We start from the raw sequence: 14,060 nt of genomic DNA, 5'->3' as shown, positions 1-14,060 counted from the left end.
AAATAAGTTTCTATCACAGGTTCGATGTTTTCTTCGTGTTGTTATCTCCACGTGTGGTTTCACGTTATCCTGGAAGTTCTACGGATTGAGCTCCATTTACCTTTAGGGAGATACTTTAATATGATTTACAAATTCAAAGCTCAGAAACGATGTTAACACATTTGCAACCACTGACGTGAATTCACGTCACTTTAAATTCTATTCCTGATTATGAAGAAATTATGAAAATCTTTTTATTTTATATACTACATATTTACAACATTGATATTTCAAAATATATTTCATAATTTTTATCTTTATCCTAACGATACAAATTTGCGATCAGCTTCAGAATTTTATTATTTTCGCCGTTACTCGGTTTTAGAAACGCAAAATATCAGCCGGTCGCGAATGTGTTAAAATTCGTAAATTCTAGATCTTCTTCGACTAGTCCGATCACCTGTGCACCGAAGACTTTCGTCGAATGTCCTTCTCCGTTATTGTCTTCGAGTGCGCAGTCACAGCACCTTCACCAAATGCAAAATAAATATCCTTTGCCGCGTCTGTTGCAGTGCGATCAAGTTTAGACTCGAAGAGCACGTCTGCCAGTACCATCTCCTATCCACCAATAACATTTCAAACGCTTGTAAAAATCTTTCTAAGTGCCTAATCGTCGAGGGATTAGCGACTACATATATCTTAATCCCTTTTCTCAAGATTCTAGAGTCTTTAGAGTCACCGTTTGTTTCAACTGTTTCTTTGAAACTATAACACCGATAGACTGTGTTCATTCGAATTAAAGCGGCGCGCAGAATTTACGCGGCACCTAATAAATTAACGCCAATATCGCTTTAGCGGAAAATACTGAACATGTATGTACGTTTGAATGACGCAAGTACATGGTTAGTGCTTACCGAAGGGTTTTGCATTCCAACCCTTTGCACTACAACTTTTCCTCAAGGAAAGGTTACGGCACTCGGATTTCTTCGGCTTTATCTGGTCGTGTAATGTGTGATTCATTTTACACAATTTAACCCTTTGCACTCGGAGCCATTTCGTTACAAGATGTATAAACAGGAATCACGCCGTATTAAATAACGTAACTTAAAAAGGATGTGATTTATTGTAATAATACTGGGCTTATATGAATCTTTAGATATTGAGGATATTTATGCTAAAAATATGAATTTCTTACTATTCTATATTACTCTATACTATTTTATACTATTCTAATGTATGATAATGTGTGAAACAGTCACAGATATGCATTGAAAGGTCACCAATATTATTCTACTCATCAAGCATAATACCTTAAACAAGTTAATTAATACAATGTCAAAACGAATGAAAAATGTGTTAAAAACTAATGGAAATGATACTAATTACTATTCTTTTGTGTTATATTCATTTATTTTCAATAAAAATGTGTTTTTATCTAAACAATATTCATTTTACGAAGTGATTACAAAATTAAAAATGTATCACGCCAGATTTTCAAAAAAATATTTAAAAGTCCTATAAAAACTCAATCGATTCTTTTCAAACTTGATGGATAGTAATGTATACATATGCTAGCAGTATACTAGTAGTAGTATACTAGCATAAGCTACTAGCACTAAAAATGACTAACGATTTCATAAGTGAACGGCGAATTTATGACCGAAAATATAGATGACTGTCAAATTGTGTGTCGCACTATGTATACCATATTTCAATTTGTTTCTTCGTTTTATTTACATGAAAACCTTTAAGAAATATGAATTTTTGCGCTTGTGTTAGTTTATCCTGTATAATCACTAACAAAGTTTGCTGCAGTGTTGATCAGAATCGTAATCATAATTACGATTACGATTGCAATCAAATGTTTCAGAGTTGCGATTACAATTACGATTACAATCGTAATCACAGATTTGATTGCGATTACAATTGTAATCGCAAATTTTTCTGCGATTACGATCGTATTTTCAGGTGTTTCCAGACATAGAAATGTTATACCTCAAATCCGACTTCGGATTCGTGTTCCTTACCCTCAAAGAACCTAGAAAACCATGATTTCGTCAAAATTAAAAATTAAAAAATTTTCAGTTAAAATAATTCATGCCAATAGGCTAGGGCCTAGATAGGGTAACATTTAAAAATTTTGTATGTTGACGAAAACCTGGTTTACTAAGTTTTTTGATCTGAGGAACATGAATCTGAAGTCGGTTGTCAGGTACAAAATTTCTATGGTTGAAAATCCCTGAAAATACAATCGTAATCGCAGAATAATTTGCGATCACAACTCGAAAACATTTGATTACAATCGTAATCGTAATTCTGATTCGAGTGTAAAGGCTTTCATTATGATAAATTGTAGAATTTTTGTGCAGTTTAATTTTTATAATGGATTTATCCGTAACAACTGCACAGCTGGTAATCAGAAGAGTTTTCGAACAGTCAGTATATACATATGTACATCCTCGTTCATAAATATGTGGCTATTTACTAGCTTCAATGAATAATTAATATAGACTGTAAATTATTAATATACAACTTTTGTTGCTAAATTTTGTATTGAATGTGTATTTAACATTTAATAATATCAAATGTTTTGAGTGCCATGTTCAATTTTATAATGGAACTATGGGATCGTTTAGATAGAAAAGTTCAGAAAGAATGTTCAAAAAACATTTATGGCGAGGTATTACAAAATAAATGAGATAATATTACTTCGGATACAATGAAGAAATTAATAATATCCAAGTTTGATAAAAGAAATTTTAACATTATCTAGTTATCACTATAGTTTTTGATCAAAGAATACTATTATGAAATATATGCGCTAATGCAACTTAAACATATCGAAATATAAATTATATGATTCATTTTAATAGATTGGCAACTTTTATTAGATATTTATTTCTATTAAGGAAATGTCTACATGCTTCTGAGTGGGGCTGTATGTGTGTATTGTATGTATGTATCTACAAGAAACTGTAATATTTCGCTAGGAGTTCATAAAGAGGCTCATAAAAGCTAGAGTAGTTGTATTTCTTACAATAATTAGAGAGTTCTGTATTCGTTTCAATTTGTGAAATCATTCGAAGAGAGGGTCAACTAAACGACTAAATCCCGAAATCAGCGAAACTGAGATCTATTGTCGAGGAATTAATAGATCATCCCTTTTTTTTGAAGGCCCCAGAGTTTCCAGAACCATCGAATCACTGTGTTCTAAATTATAACAGTTTGCTCTTCGCTGCGGTATATCGTTGGCGTGCGGAGGAGAGGCGCACTTGGAGCGGAACGGCAAGTTTCCTCGGTGGCTGTGAGGAGTATTTTGAGTGCAAAGGGTTAATATCGGCTGAGTAATGGTCACGGAAAGTGACACCACCTTGCACCGCGGCTCGATTTGTTTTATTGCACGAACGAACATCGCGGTCCCGATAGCGATCGAGCAGTGCAGCGGCTGAGTTTCGGTCGACCGGATGCGGTCGACGTTGGATCGTGTCTTCGACTGATCGAGACTCGCTGGCGGGGGACTGGCGGGACGCGTAGGTGTATCGGGAGCCTCGTTATTTCGCGTGTTTTTGACACGGGAGATCGGTGAAAGCTGGACTCGAGAACTCAAGCTGTGCGTTGACATCGCCGCTCTTGATTTTATTATAATTCCATTCTGTCGGTGTGATTCGATTATGAAACAGTCGTCTGTGCGAAACAAGAAGACTCGTGTCACCTCGTGACACGTGTATTTTCTGCACCCAACATCGGAGGAAAGTGATGCTGCTCCTTTGTTTTGTTAGTAAATTCTCAAGCTGATTCTGGAGAGTTAATTGGTTTGGATGTACACTTACCGACAAATGTTAAGAAACAAAGTAGTTGTTGAAGCATTTTATATATGTACAATTACTTAGCCGCGTTACTAGTAGATATCTTATACCATTCTCGATATCTTCTTCGAATATTAGCTTATGGAATTGCTCGGAATTTTGGAAACATATTCATTTATTTTCACGAGTTTAAATTAACAGTAAGAATCCATCGAAATCCTCTGAATCTGTCTAAATTTTATATTTTAATGTTGCATATTTCAGTCTTATCCAATATAAAGAAATATCAATGAAAAAAAAACCTACAATTTTGCAAAGAACAAATAATACAGCGAACAGAAATGTTACAATGCGAAGCATTTATTATTATTAAACGTTAATACTTCTGATCATTTTTGAAATGATCAACAAAGGGTAATTCAAAATTTGCAACGATTACAACCAACATTACTAAATCTAACACGATAACCATTCATCGTTATAATTTCAATTTCAAATTATGCTTGGAGTCCAGAGAAACAAGCAGAAATGAATTATGTCGTGCACAGAAATTGCCTTTTTTGGGCGTGGAATTGTCTGCGCAAGAGATCGTTCCTTCTCGCTGTCTCGTATACGCGCGAATGCAACGCTAATAGGTAAAAGAAGGGAAAGAGAGAGAAAGGAGAAAGGTATTCAAGTACTCGGAGCCAGGGGTATATAAAAGGCAAAGGAAATATCGTTCATTGTTATTCGATCGTGTCCGTTGCACCGTTCAGTATGTTGCGTTAATATGCTCTATCATTGTGCGACGGGAATGGAAACTAGATACATACAAGGTGTCCTAGCTGAAGGAGGCCACCTACATAGCTCTCTTGTTTTTCGTAATATGAAAATTTCCTGTGGCACAATTTCAATGATTTTGAAACAATTATTTTACGCAAAATTACAGCGCTTCAAATTTCCATCCAGGATTTTTAATGCTAAAAGACGATCATTTTTTACGTATTAAAAAAAACGAAGACTGAACAATAAAAGGGATCCTCCCTTAAGGCTGTTGTTTCGAGATAGTCACGTTCAAAAATATAATTGAAAACTTTCGTAAAAGTATAGTCTTACTGCTATCACTCACGATCATAATAAGTCAATATGTATATCTACACGTACACGTACATTCGTAATACTCTACGCTCAGCTTCAAATTTTAATGAATTACATCTCAATGACGTTGTGGTCAGTAATTGTTATCTTTTTTTTTTTAGATGAGTTATAATATCGGCTTTTATAACATATCAAATTTTCAGCAAGTTCCTCCATTGCATTTTGATTTAAATTGAAAAAATTCGCGTGAAAATTTGTACAGTGGGTGTAGAAAGTATTCGTACACTGATCAATTTCCAAAAAAACTATGTAAAATTGTAATTTATTAACTTATTTGTGATAAACAATGACATTCTACATATTCTCGGAAATCTGTAGAATAGATAGAGTACAAAAAAAATAGTTATTTATGTAAGTTGCGAAATTAAAAAGAAAAAAACAATTAATCGATAGAAATATTGAAGCAATAAGTATTCGCACAACTGTTTAATTTTTAAAACTTGATTTAAAAAAAAGAAATTTACATTAATTTACAAGTATATAATACTTCCTTTTGATTTTATAATTATTGCAACTCTTCTAAGCATTAAATTAACTAAATTATTAGTTATTCGAAGTGGGATCTTCTTCCATTCCTCTATTAGAGCCTTTTTTAAAAGTACTTTACTGGAAATTTGATGTTTTCTAATTCGTACGGAGCAATAAACTAATGTGTTTACGTTACAAACTCTACTGTAAATGGTTCGTCATAAGAATCGTACAAATACTTATTGCTTCTATACTTTTACCCACTTTTCGCATTTTTGTTGTTAATTTCATAAATTATATTAACTAGTAAATGTTGTTTGTACTATATCTATCTTAGAGACTTCGGAGAATATCATTGATTATAAAAAAAGAAGTTAAGAAACTACAATTGCACAGAAAAGTTTTTTGGGAAATTGATCGGTGTACGAATACATTCTACACCCACTGTATGTCCCATAAGGGTCTGTGTTAAAATTACAAAACTTTGTTGTCGTTTTTCGTAAAATTGAGATGGTCAATTCAATTCGAAATAAACTCATATGATTCATATTTAATCAAATAACAATCAAGCGAAGTTTTGTTAATATCCTACATTAAATAAATCCACGGAACAACTACCTGAAGGAAACATGAAGAAAACAAGTTAGAAATTAAATTTTTCTTCTATGGCATTTCTCCTCCAAAATCATTGAATACAATTTTTGTGTTAGAAAAATCATGAGCGATAGTTAGGTGGTCTTCTTCAGTTTAGATACCCTGTATATGTCCGACGAAACGCCTAACGAGATACACTAATGCAACGCTGGCACCGACTAGAAAGATGTAGCAATCTTTCTTGCGTTGGTGCGTCGATTCTTTTTATAACAAAAGGGTTTAGATACGCCGGCTGCACGCTGGTCAGTGAGTCATTGTCATCGGGCCGAAAGTCAGGACTGTCGTTTTATTTGCTGAATATCCTTTTCGCGCGTCATTGTCCAGCGTTCTTCACCGTTCTCCAGTGCTGGAGGACACTTGGAACGACTCGCAAGTCTGGAAACGAGCATCGAGTGCGAAAATTGAAGTAGAGAAGCGGAGAAACCTTTCGTTCTGTGTGTGCAGTTCCGTTCAAACTTGTTATTTCTTTTAATGTAATACGGTCGTTTCCTGTCGCGCGGTAAAACTTTTTCGAACTGTGCTAGATTGAAGAATAAATTTGATTAGGGATTGCTGGTGTTAAAACTTTGACAAGATTGTGGTTTAATTTGTAATTACACGCTATTCTGTGTTCATAGTAAACATATAATTTAATATGAACCCCATTTAAACTTCCAGTTGAATGATAAATGAATTATTTATTACTACATATAAATTTGTATAAATTTCCATATGAAATATTCTTGACAATTTAATTAGCAGCAATATACTATAATATGTTGTTATGAATCTACATAACGTAACAACCCACATAAATTCATATCAACTTATACATTTCTATATTATCCTACTACTTAATTACTAATACTATAAATACAAAAATTATAATCAACTATGTAACCAAATAATTTACACACGTAGACACAAATATATCGATAACATTTTTCCTTGTACAATCTAATTACCAAACGCATAAAATATGACTAATGTTAATAAAATCGTTCTAATAATGTATAAAAATAACTTGATGATAACACGAATAAATATATATCATTAATGGATATTGTGTACTCCTTAAACAAATTAATTACTAGTAATAAACCATAATAACTGTACAATATAATAGTAAACAAACTAAGTGATCAATTTCCTTCAAATACTTTCGAGTGTTCAGAGATGAAGTTTATCACTTGTTAATTTCTTTAAATGTAAAACTAAAGTTTCCTGCTGTCTAGTAAAATGTTTCAATTAGATACGACAGTGTAGTCAGTGATTGTGATAGGTTAAGAAACAACAGTGCGGAGACGTCGACGCGAGATTTATGTCGTATCCGGTACCGCATGCTATAGCAGTTATGGTTCCCATTCGAGTGCTTCTTTCGCGCAGTATCAGATTTTCTGGTACAGTTGTATTCGTCCAATTGGAAGCCAAAACCCATCGTGCGTTTTTCGAACCCAATCAATTGTAACGATGAACCAGCTGCCTGTTTTCAAAGGATAATATTGCATATGTTAATTGAGAAAGTAAGTGAGCATTGGTAACCTCAAGCATCCCCTCTTAACCCTTTTGAGCCTAGTCAGACATATATGTTTCAGCGAATATTTTTGATTGTCTTTTACCAAATTACAAGTGAGACTTACAAGAACCTATATAAGAACCTATATAAGTTTATTCATAGAATCCTTAGTTTCGAAAATAAAAATTGCAAAGTTAGAAGTTCGTTGAAAAAAAGTGAACTTCAGGGAAAAGGTCTTCTAAGTTTTCTATTTTTATCTCTGAAACTAAACGTCGTATGAATAAACTGTAAATATGAAAAAGGTTCGCCTCATCGTACCCTATAAGCTGATATTTTTTTCAAACTCACACCTCTACGCTTCTTAGAATTTCCAGCAAAAGATCGTCTCGCGATCAAAGGGTTAATTGAGAAAGTAAGTGAGCACTGGTATCTCGAGTATCCCCTCTTGACCCTTTGGACCCTAGTGAAGCATACATGTTCCAGTGAATATTTCCGATTGCCTTTGGGCAAATTACAAGGGAGACTTATGAGAACCTATACAAGAAACTAGAACATTGTATGCATATAGTAAATGTTTAATGGCTTCAACGTTGAATTTGTTTGATTCTGTAAGGAGCATACAATGACATTTCATGTAAAGGATTGGTTTTATGTTTCGCTTGATCGGAGGACTGTGTGCAAAGATCCGTGTTAGGGTATACGCAGAGGCTCCAAGTGCAGAGGGGTAATGGAAAAATTGTACGTTTTGCAGAAGACTGAAGGCTGATCTGCAATACCTCCGAAGGAGGGGACTTCTGAAGGCGTCGGGTGAACTATCATACCAAGGACGCAAATGTACCAGATGCGGCGCACCGTTTGGTAGATTTTACAACACCGGCGCAACGTGTGCACGCTGCAGGCACAGAGTTTGCAGACAATGCCGTATCGAGGTCAGGAGCCTTACCGATAACAAAGACGTCGAATGGATCTGTAACGTTTGCTACAAGATCGCGTGAGTAGCCTACCATTATTGCTATTTCATTCTCGCGCGGGTTAAATTACACTGGCAACCAGCGACGACTGAAAGTTCCTTGTTTTAACATATATTTTCTTCTGAAACTATATCCCAGGAAACGATACAACAAAATATATAATTCTGTTATCTTTAATTATGTATGGATGTATATCATGTCGCAGATGTGTTTCTCGAGCGACACGGCCCAAATGATGTAATTTTTGAATTACCACTATGAAGGAGTTCGATAAACACTCTATTGATCGTCAAAAATAATTTTTGGAGGAAAAATATAACCGACTTCGAAAAATATTAAATCTGCACTAAAAACCATGAAATAATTTGTATTTTGTTTATATTAAATTATATAAAAGAACCTTTTCGGAGGTTTCATCGATTTCATCGATTTCCGGACGTACATACGTAAAATAGTGCTTTTTTGCGATAAAAGTGATAAAAAATAAACCAAGTTTTTTTTTTTTTTTTTTTTTTTTTTTTTTTTTTTTATTATTATTATTATTATTATTATTATTATTGAACCAAGTAGCAGTGATGCTCTATCAGATGCAAGAAGTTTCAATCCGATTGATCCATCCGTTTCGGAGTAAGAAGTAGCACAACATTTTTCGGTTCTTTAAAAAAAAACAGGTAAAAAATGAGATATCTCAAAATGTCATGATAACGAATCTACCTGGGAGACATACTCTACATACTCAGGTGCAAGATGTTTCATTCCGATTGGTCAAGCCGTCTCGACGTAATCAGTGAGCAAACATTAAAAAAAAAAAAAAAAAAATACAAGTCGAATTGAGTGACCTCCTTTTCGAAGTCGGTTAAAAATTGGACTATCTCAACTCACAATTGTGTCATTTAACGTTTTAAGCGAAATCATATGTTGAATAAAAGTGCTATATTGACAGTTGGAAAACTTGTTAATAAAAGTAACATTCAAGCATTGTTTTAATTTTGTTTAGTAAATAATTTTCTGCTAAGATTTTCACCCCTATATTTTATTCTTAATTATTTAAATGTTCGACGTTGAAGACACCCTTAGCAAACAATACATGTATTGTATAAAATTGTAGTATACAGCGTAGCGATAATTATGATCATTTGGAACTTTGTTTATTTCAGAGAGTTACACGTCGCTACTGGTAAATGGACATTCGGAAGTCCAGAATCCAAAGAATCTATAAACGTAAAGTCGCCTGTCGAAATATTGAAGCATAGCATTCGACGAGCCTGGACTATCAACGGTACGTTAAACATTCACATTTCGTTTAATTACTTTCTTTCTCTTAATACAATTGTTATTTTACATATATAAAAATATTACTCTTTTTTCTTAATCTATACTATTTTATTGCATTCTTATTACGTTCCTCTACAAATACCTCATCTTTATTGCGTTTTCCTCTTTTTTTCTTTACATATATACAAATATTATATGACTGTTTACATTTCTTTCATTTTACTGTTTCTTTTCTCTTAGTCTATATTATTTTATTGCATTCTTATTACATTCTTCTGCAATCACCTCATCTTTATTGCGTTTTCTCTTGATTTTTCTTCTATATCTCATTACTGCTTTCCACCAACGATATACCGATATACTCGCAACGTTTTTTCGATTTAACAGTTAACAATTTTTACTTATTTACTGTATAGTATATTGTACACTGTACTGGGCTTTAGAACTTTGTTTATTAACCCTTTGAGTACTGAATATTTAAACATTAATAATTTTTATTACAAACATTAAAGTGTAAATCATGTGTCTTACAAACGATGCATTTGTTCCTCGTTAATTCTGTCTTGTTTAATTTTTAAATACCACTATAGCACTCTAGTGTAGCACAAGTAGTAAATTCTAAATGAAAATGTAAATAAATACAATTTAACGTGAAAAATAATGTTTGAATATCCCCTACGACTGCTCTGAGAAAAAGAAGAAAATCCTAAAGCCTCTTTTGTAAAACCTTTTGGAATATGTTTTGCTTCTATAGAACGAGTAACAAATAAACTCTGGCTTATCGACTATTCGCTATTCCAAATTTGTATGTAGATATGAATACTACTCATCTCTGCTAGAAATATCACGAAACATTTCGATCGCCTTGACGCGAAGAAATTTTTACGTTTACTCCGCGAAGGAAATAGATTATCGTCTGTGTTTTACATGCAGGTCCACCCACGCGTTGGTCAGCGACGAGAAAATCGCCGGAGCTGCGCGTATATCGGAGTTTACCGTCCCGTCGTCAGGAATACCGAGAAACCGTTGAGAAGAACGAAATCGTAAAACCCGTCGGCTGCGAAGTTCCGAGCCCTGATCAGAAAGGGCCAGTTAGCAGAGAGGCGAACGAGCAAGTCGAGGACTGTAATGGTTCCACGAAAGACGATCCGTGCAGAGACGTAGCGACGAGAAACGAAACGATTTCTTCGGAAAAATCCGCGACGCGAATCGACGCCAACGAACGAACGAACTCGAAACGTCCCGAAAGGTTTCCCGGTAAACACGAAGAGGAAGTGCCATCGCCGGATGCCATAAAAGCGAAGAAAGGCGAGCGCCCTTCTGCAACGAACAGCGGTAGAGCGAAGACCGACGAGCAGGAGGAGACGACGAGCAACCAAGAACAAAGTACACCGAGGATATCCTTGATAAAACCGCCGAGGATACTGTCCAAGTTCATTTCACCGGAAATCAAGTTAACTCAAGCTAAGCATGGGGAGAGGAAGTCGAATATTCCTATATTTCGAAGAAGCTCCAAAGAGTTCGAGGACATTAGAAGCCCCCAAGAATCCCCGAAACGTTCTCTCATCCCACAAAGGTACTTCCAACTTATCACTCGCTGTCTTCGTTTAATCTCGAACCTATTAGGATTTGGTTTATGGATGATGGTATCGAAAGATATGTTTTTACAAAAATTATTTGACACGAAGAAACCCATTGTATAGTGCAAGCAATTTTGTCTAAGTAAAATGGTGGAGAAGATTTGACAAATTAATTGTTTTTTTAATAATGGAATATTATGAATGATTCATTTAGGAGGTATGCGAGAATGTGCATTCTTTCGCGATTGTGGCTCTTGCTTACGTTGCATTCCTCGGAATGGAATTTACGATGTTATCGATTTTTAAGTATGAGTAATATTTGTCAAAACACCTGACCATAAACGAATAAAATTTTATTGCCAGAAATATGAACACGAACGCTATATCGAGAAATTATATGGTAGATAAGAAACATCAGGAAAATCTGATTGGATAGAAAAAAATGAATGTCGGTAATATATAAGTACTTGATAATCAAAGCAGGGGAAAACGAAACAAGCTGGAAGGTAGGATAATCAATATACTCCTACTTTTTATACAAAAACTTATTAGATTTAACAAAATTTTCAATTAGCAATTGATGTAAATTTCATGTGACGTAAATGAATAACTTACGGAGCAAAAAATAATTCGCAAAAATCGAATAATTTTGATAATGAATATTCGTACATAGAAATAACCAAAGTTACGTGTTACGTAATACCGAACTTTGCCGCTGCTGTTGAGTGGGAGAATTTTAATAATGCATATCGTTTATGGTTGCAAAACCGTAAAATTGCAACATTTCGTTTAGAATCTACTAGTACGAGTCATCTGTAAGGCTTAGCACATCCTAACTTACAATTAGACAAGTTTATTTATAACAGTTTTTGTAGGAAATTTATACATAAAGTCTTTAAATGAGAATTTAGCAACAAACATTTTAATAACAGTTGTATAATATAATCGTTAAAAAAAGAAGTATTAAAGCTAATTAATGTCTCATCAGTCTAATGAGTGGAAAAAACTGCAAGATAGAAAAGTATATTCGATCACTACTCCATTTTTAAATCAATTACAATTGCAATACGTTCGTTGTTTGGTTTTTCAACGGCATATCCAATAACAGGGTGCTACCGGGGCTCACATACTGGCCACGAGCAGTGAATGTGTTAATTTGTTTACTCTTATTAATTAATGATTAATATGTAACTATACTAGAAAAGCGATCGATATTTAAATGAATTATTATACATTTTTCCTTTAATTTATTTATACAATTTTCGAATTATATTATATAAAATATAGTTTTGTTTTCAAAGTGCACACGATTGCAATCGAACATGAAAGATGTCGTTGTGTTCACCACGATTATCTCGACAAGTATATTTCGTTATTAAAAAGCCCCCTCTAGAAAATCATTTATATTTACCAACACGCTAGAATGAATCGTCAACCCAAGATGCTAGACTTTCTAACAATATATCGAGATTACTCGCTGGATACAAACAATTTTTCCTCTTTACAATGTTCATCAAGAGAGGTTTCTGTCTTGTTGAATTAAAAACACCGATTCTTCTTCTTTTTAATTTTAGTATAGACAACGAATAATTATCCTGAAAAAACCATAAAGACACCAACTAACAGATCCATGTTTCTCTGCTCTCCTTGCGACCCTAAGGACACGTTACTTTCCTCGTCACATTGGCTTAAAGTTACCAAAGACTCGTTCACTAAAACTCGGCCAATTTCTTCCAGATACAGAGGCAGCACCGACGATTTACGACGCAGTCGCGAGGACATAAGCCTTCCGAGCTTGATCCCGAAGCTGCTCTCGCCCCGCAGCAAGGAGGAGAAACTGAAGCGGCAGGATAGCAAGGACGACATACGTTCCGCGTGGAAATCGAGCCGCAAGGAGTCGAAGGAGGAGTTGAGGAGCTCCGTGTTCGGTAAGGAGGACTCGAAACACGGCATTCGAATATTCCGACGGGACAACAGTCGCGAGGACGTGGGTAGGGACGGCAAGAATTCAAATGCGAACGCGGCGGCAAACGTCGGCGTCGCTGCAAAAGGAAAGCAATCCGGTAAAGAGGAGAAGCAAGACAGGCCGGAGGAACGGGTGGGCGTCTCGACAACGTCGAAATCGAAGTCGACAGTAAACGAGCACGGCAGGACGAAGGTGTCGGCCAGAGAGAGCAAGGAGACGCTCGATGGGAAATCGTCGAGACGCGACGAAGAAAGTCCGCGCGTGGAACAGAATGCAAGAGTGAGGATCGAGGCGGGAAGCAAAGAAGAGACGATGCTCGACGTGGTTGTCGCCGACGAGAAACTGCTAGAGGAACAAGAAGGTGTCAGGAAAGGCGAAAAGGGGGGACAGCTGGAGAAGAAGCTGACAAAGCCGGGGAAAGAGGAAGATCCGATGTGCGAGGAGGAGGAAGTGTCGGAGAACGAGAAGCATATAGATTCTATGAAGGACTCTGCTGAGAGCTTCCTGGAGAGTACCGAAACTGACGTTGCGGAATTCGAAACGAACGAACGCAAGGCTGTCGGGGATCTTGGCCATGGAAAGAAGTCCGACGACTTCCAAGTGGTTAGTACATTGGGATCGTAGCTACCTTGAAATTAAGTAGAAAAGTGCTCCAACAGGAGCTTTAGGATTATGTTTATTAACCCTTTGACCACAGGACGATTTTTGCTGGAAATTCTTAAAGTCATA

General features: G+C 35.4%; 1 protein-coding gene across 3 annotated transcripts in view; it reads left to right on the top strand.

Annotated features, from left to right (window-relative positions):
* The window catches only part of LOC128888573 (uncharacterized), a 100,653-nt gene that overhangs the window by 13,963 nt on the left and 72,630 nt on the right, over positions 1 to 14,060 (top strand). For all 3 annotated transcript variants that reach the window (XM_054145606.1, XM_054145694.1, XM_054145758.1), the window contains exons 2-5: positions 8,291 to 8,530; positions 9,668 to 9,789; positions 10,719 to 11,361; positions 13,103 to 13,934. In XM_054145606.1, coding sequence (XP_054001581.1) covers positions 8,291 to 8,530; positions 9,668 to 9,789; positions 10,719 to 11,361; positions 13,103 to 13,934 — 1,837 coding nt within the window. The remainder of the gene's footprint in view (positions 1 to 8,290; positions 8,531 to 9,667; positions 9,790 to 10,718; positions 11,362 to 13,102; positions 13,935 to 14,060) is intronic.

The sequence above is a fragment of the Hylaeus anthracinus genome, unplaced genomic scaffold, assembly GCF_026225885.1.
Source record: "Hylaeus anthracinus isolate JK02 unplaced genomic scaffold, UHH_iyHylAnth1.0_haploid 0, whole genome shotgun sequence".
Taxonomy (NCBI): domain Eukaryota; kingdom Metazoa; phylum Arthropoda; class Insecta; order Hymenoptera; family Colletidae; genus Hylaeus; species Hylaeus anthracinus.
The sequence above is the reverse complement of the archived record's forward strand: the minus strand, read 5'-3'. Positions and strand labels throughout refer to the sequence as shown.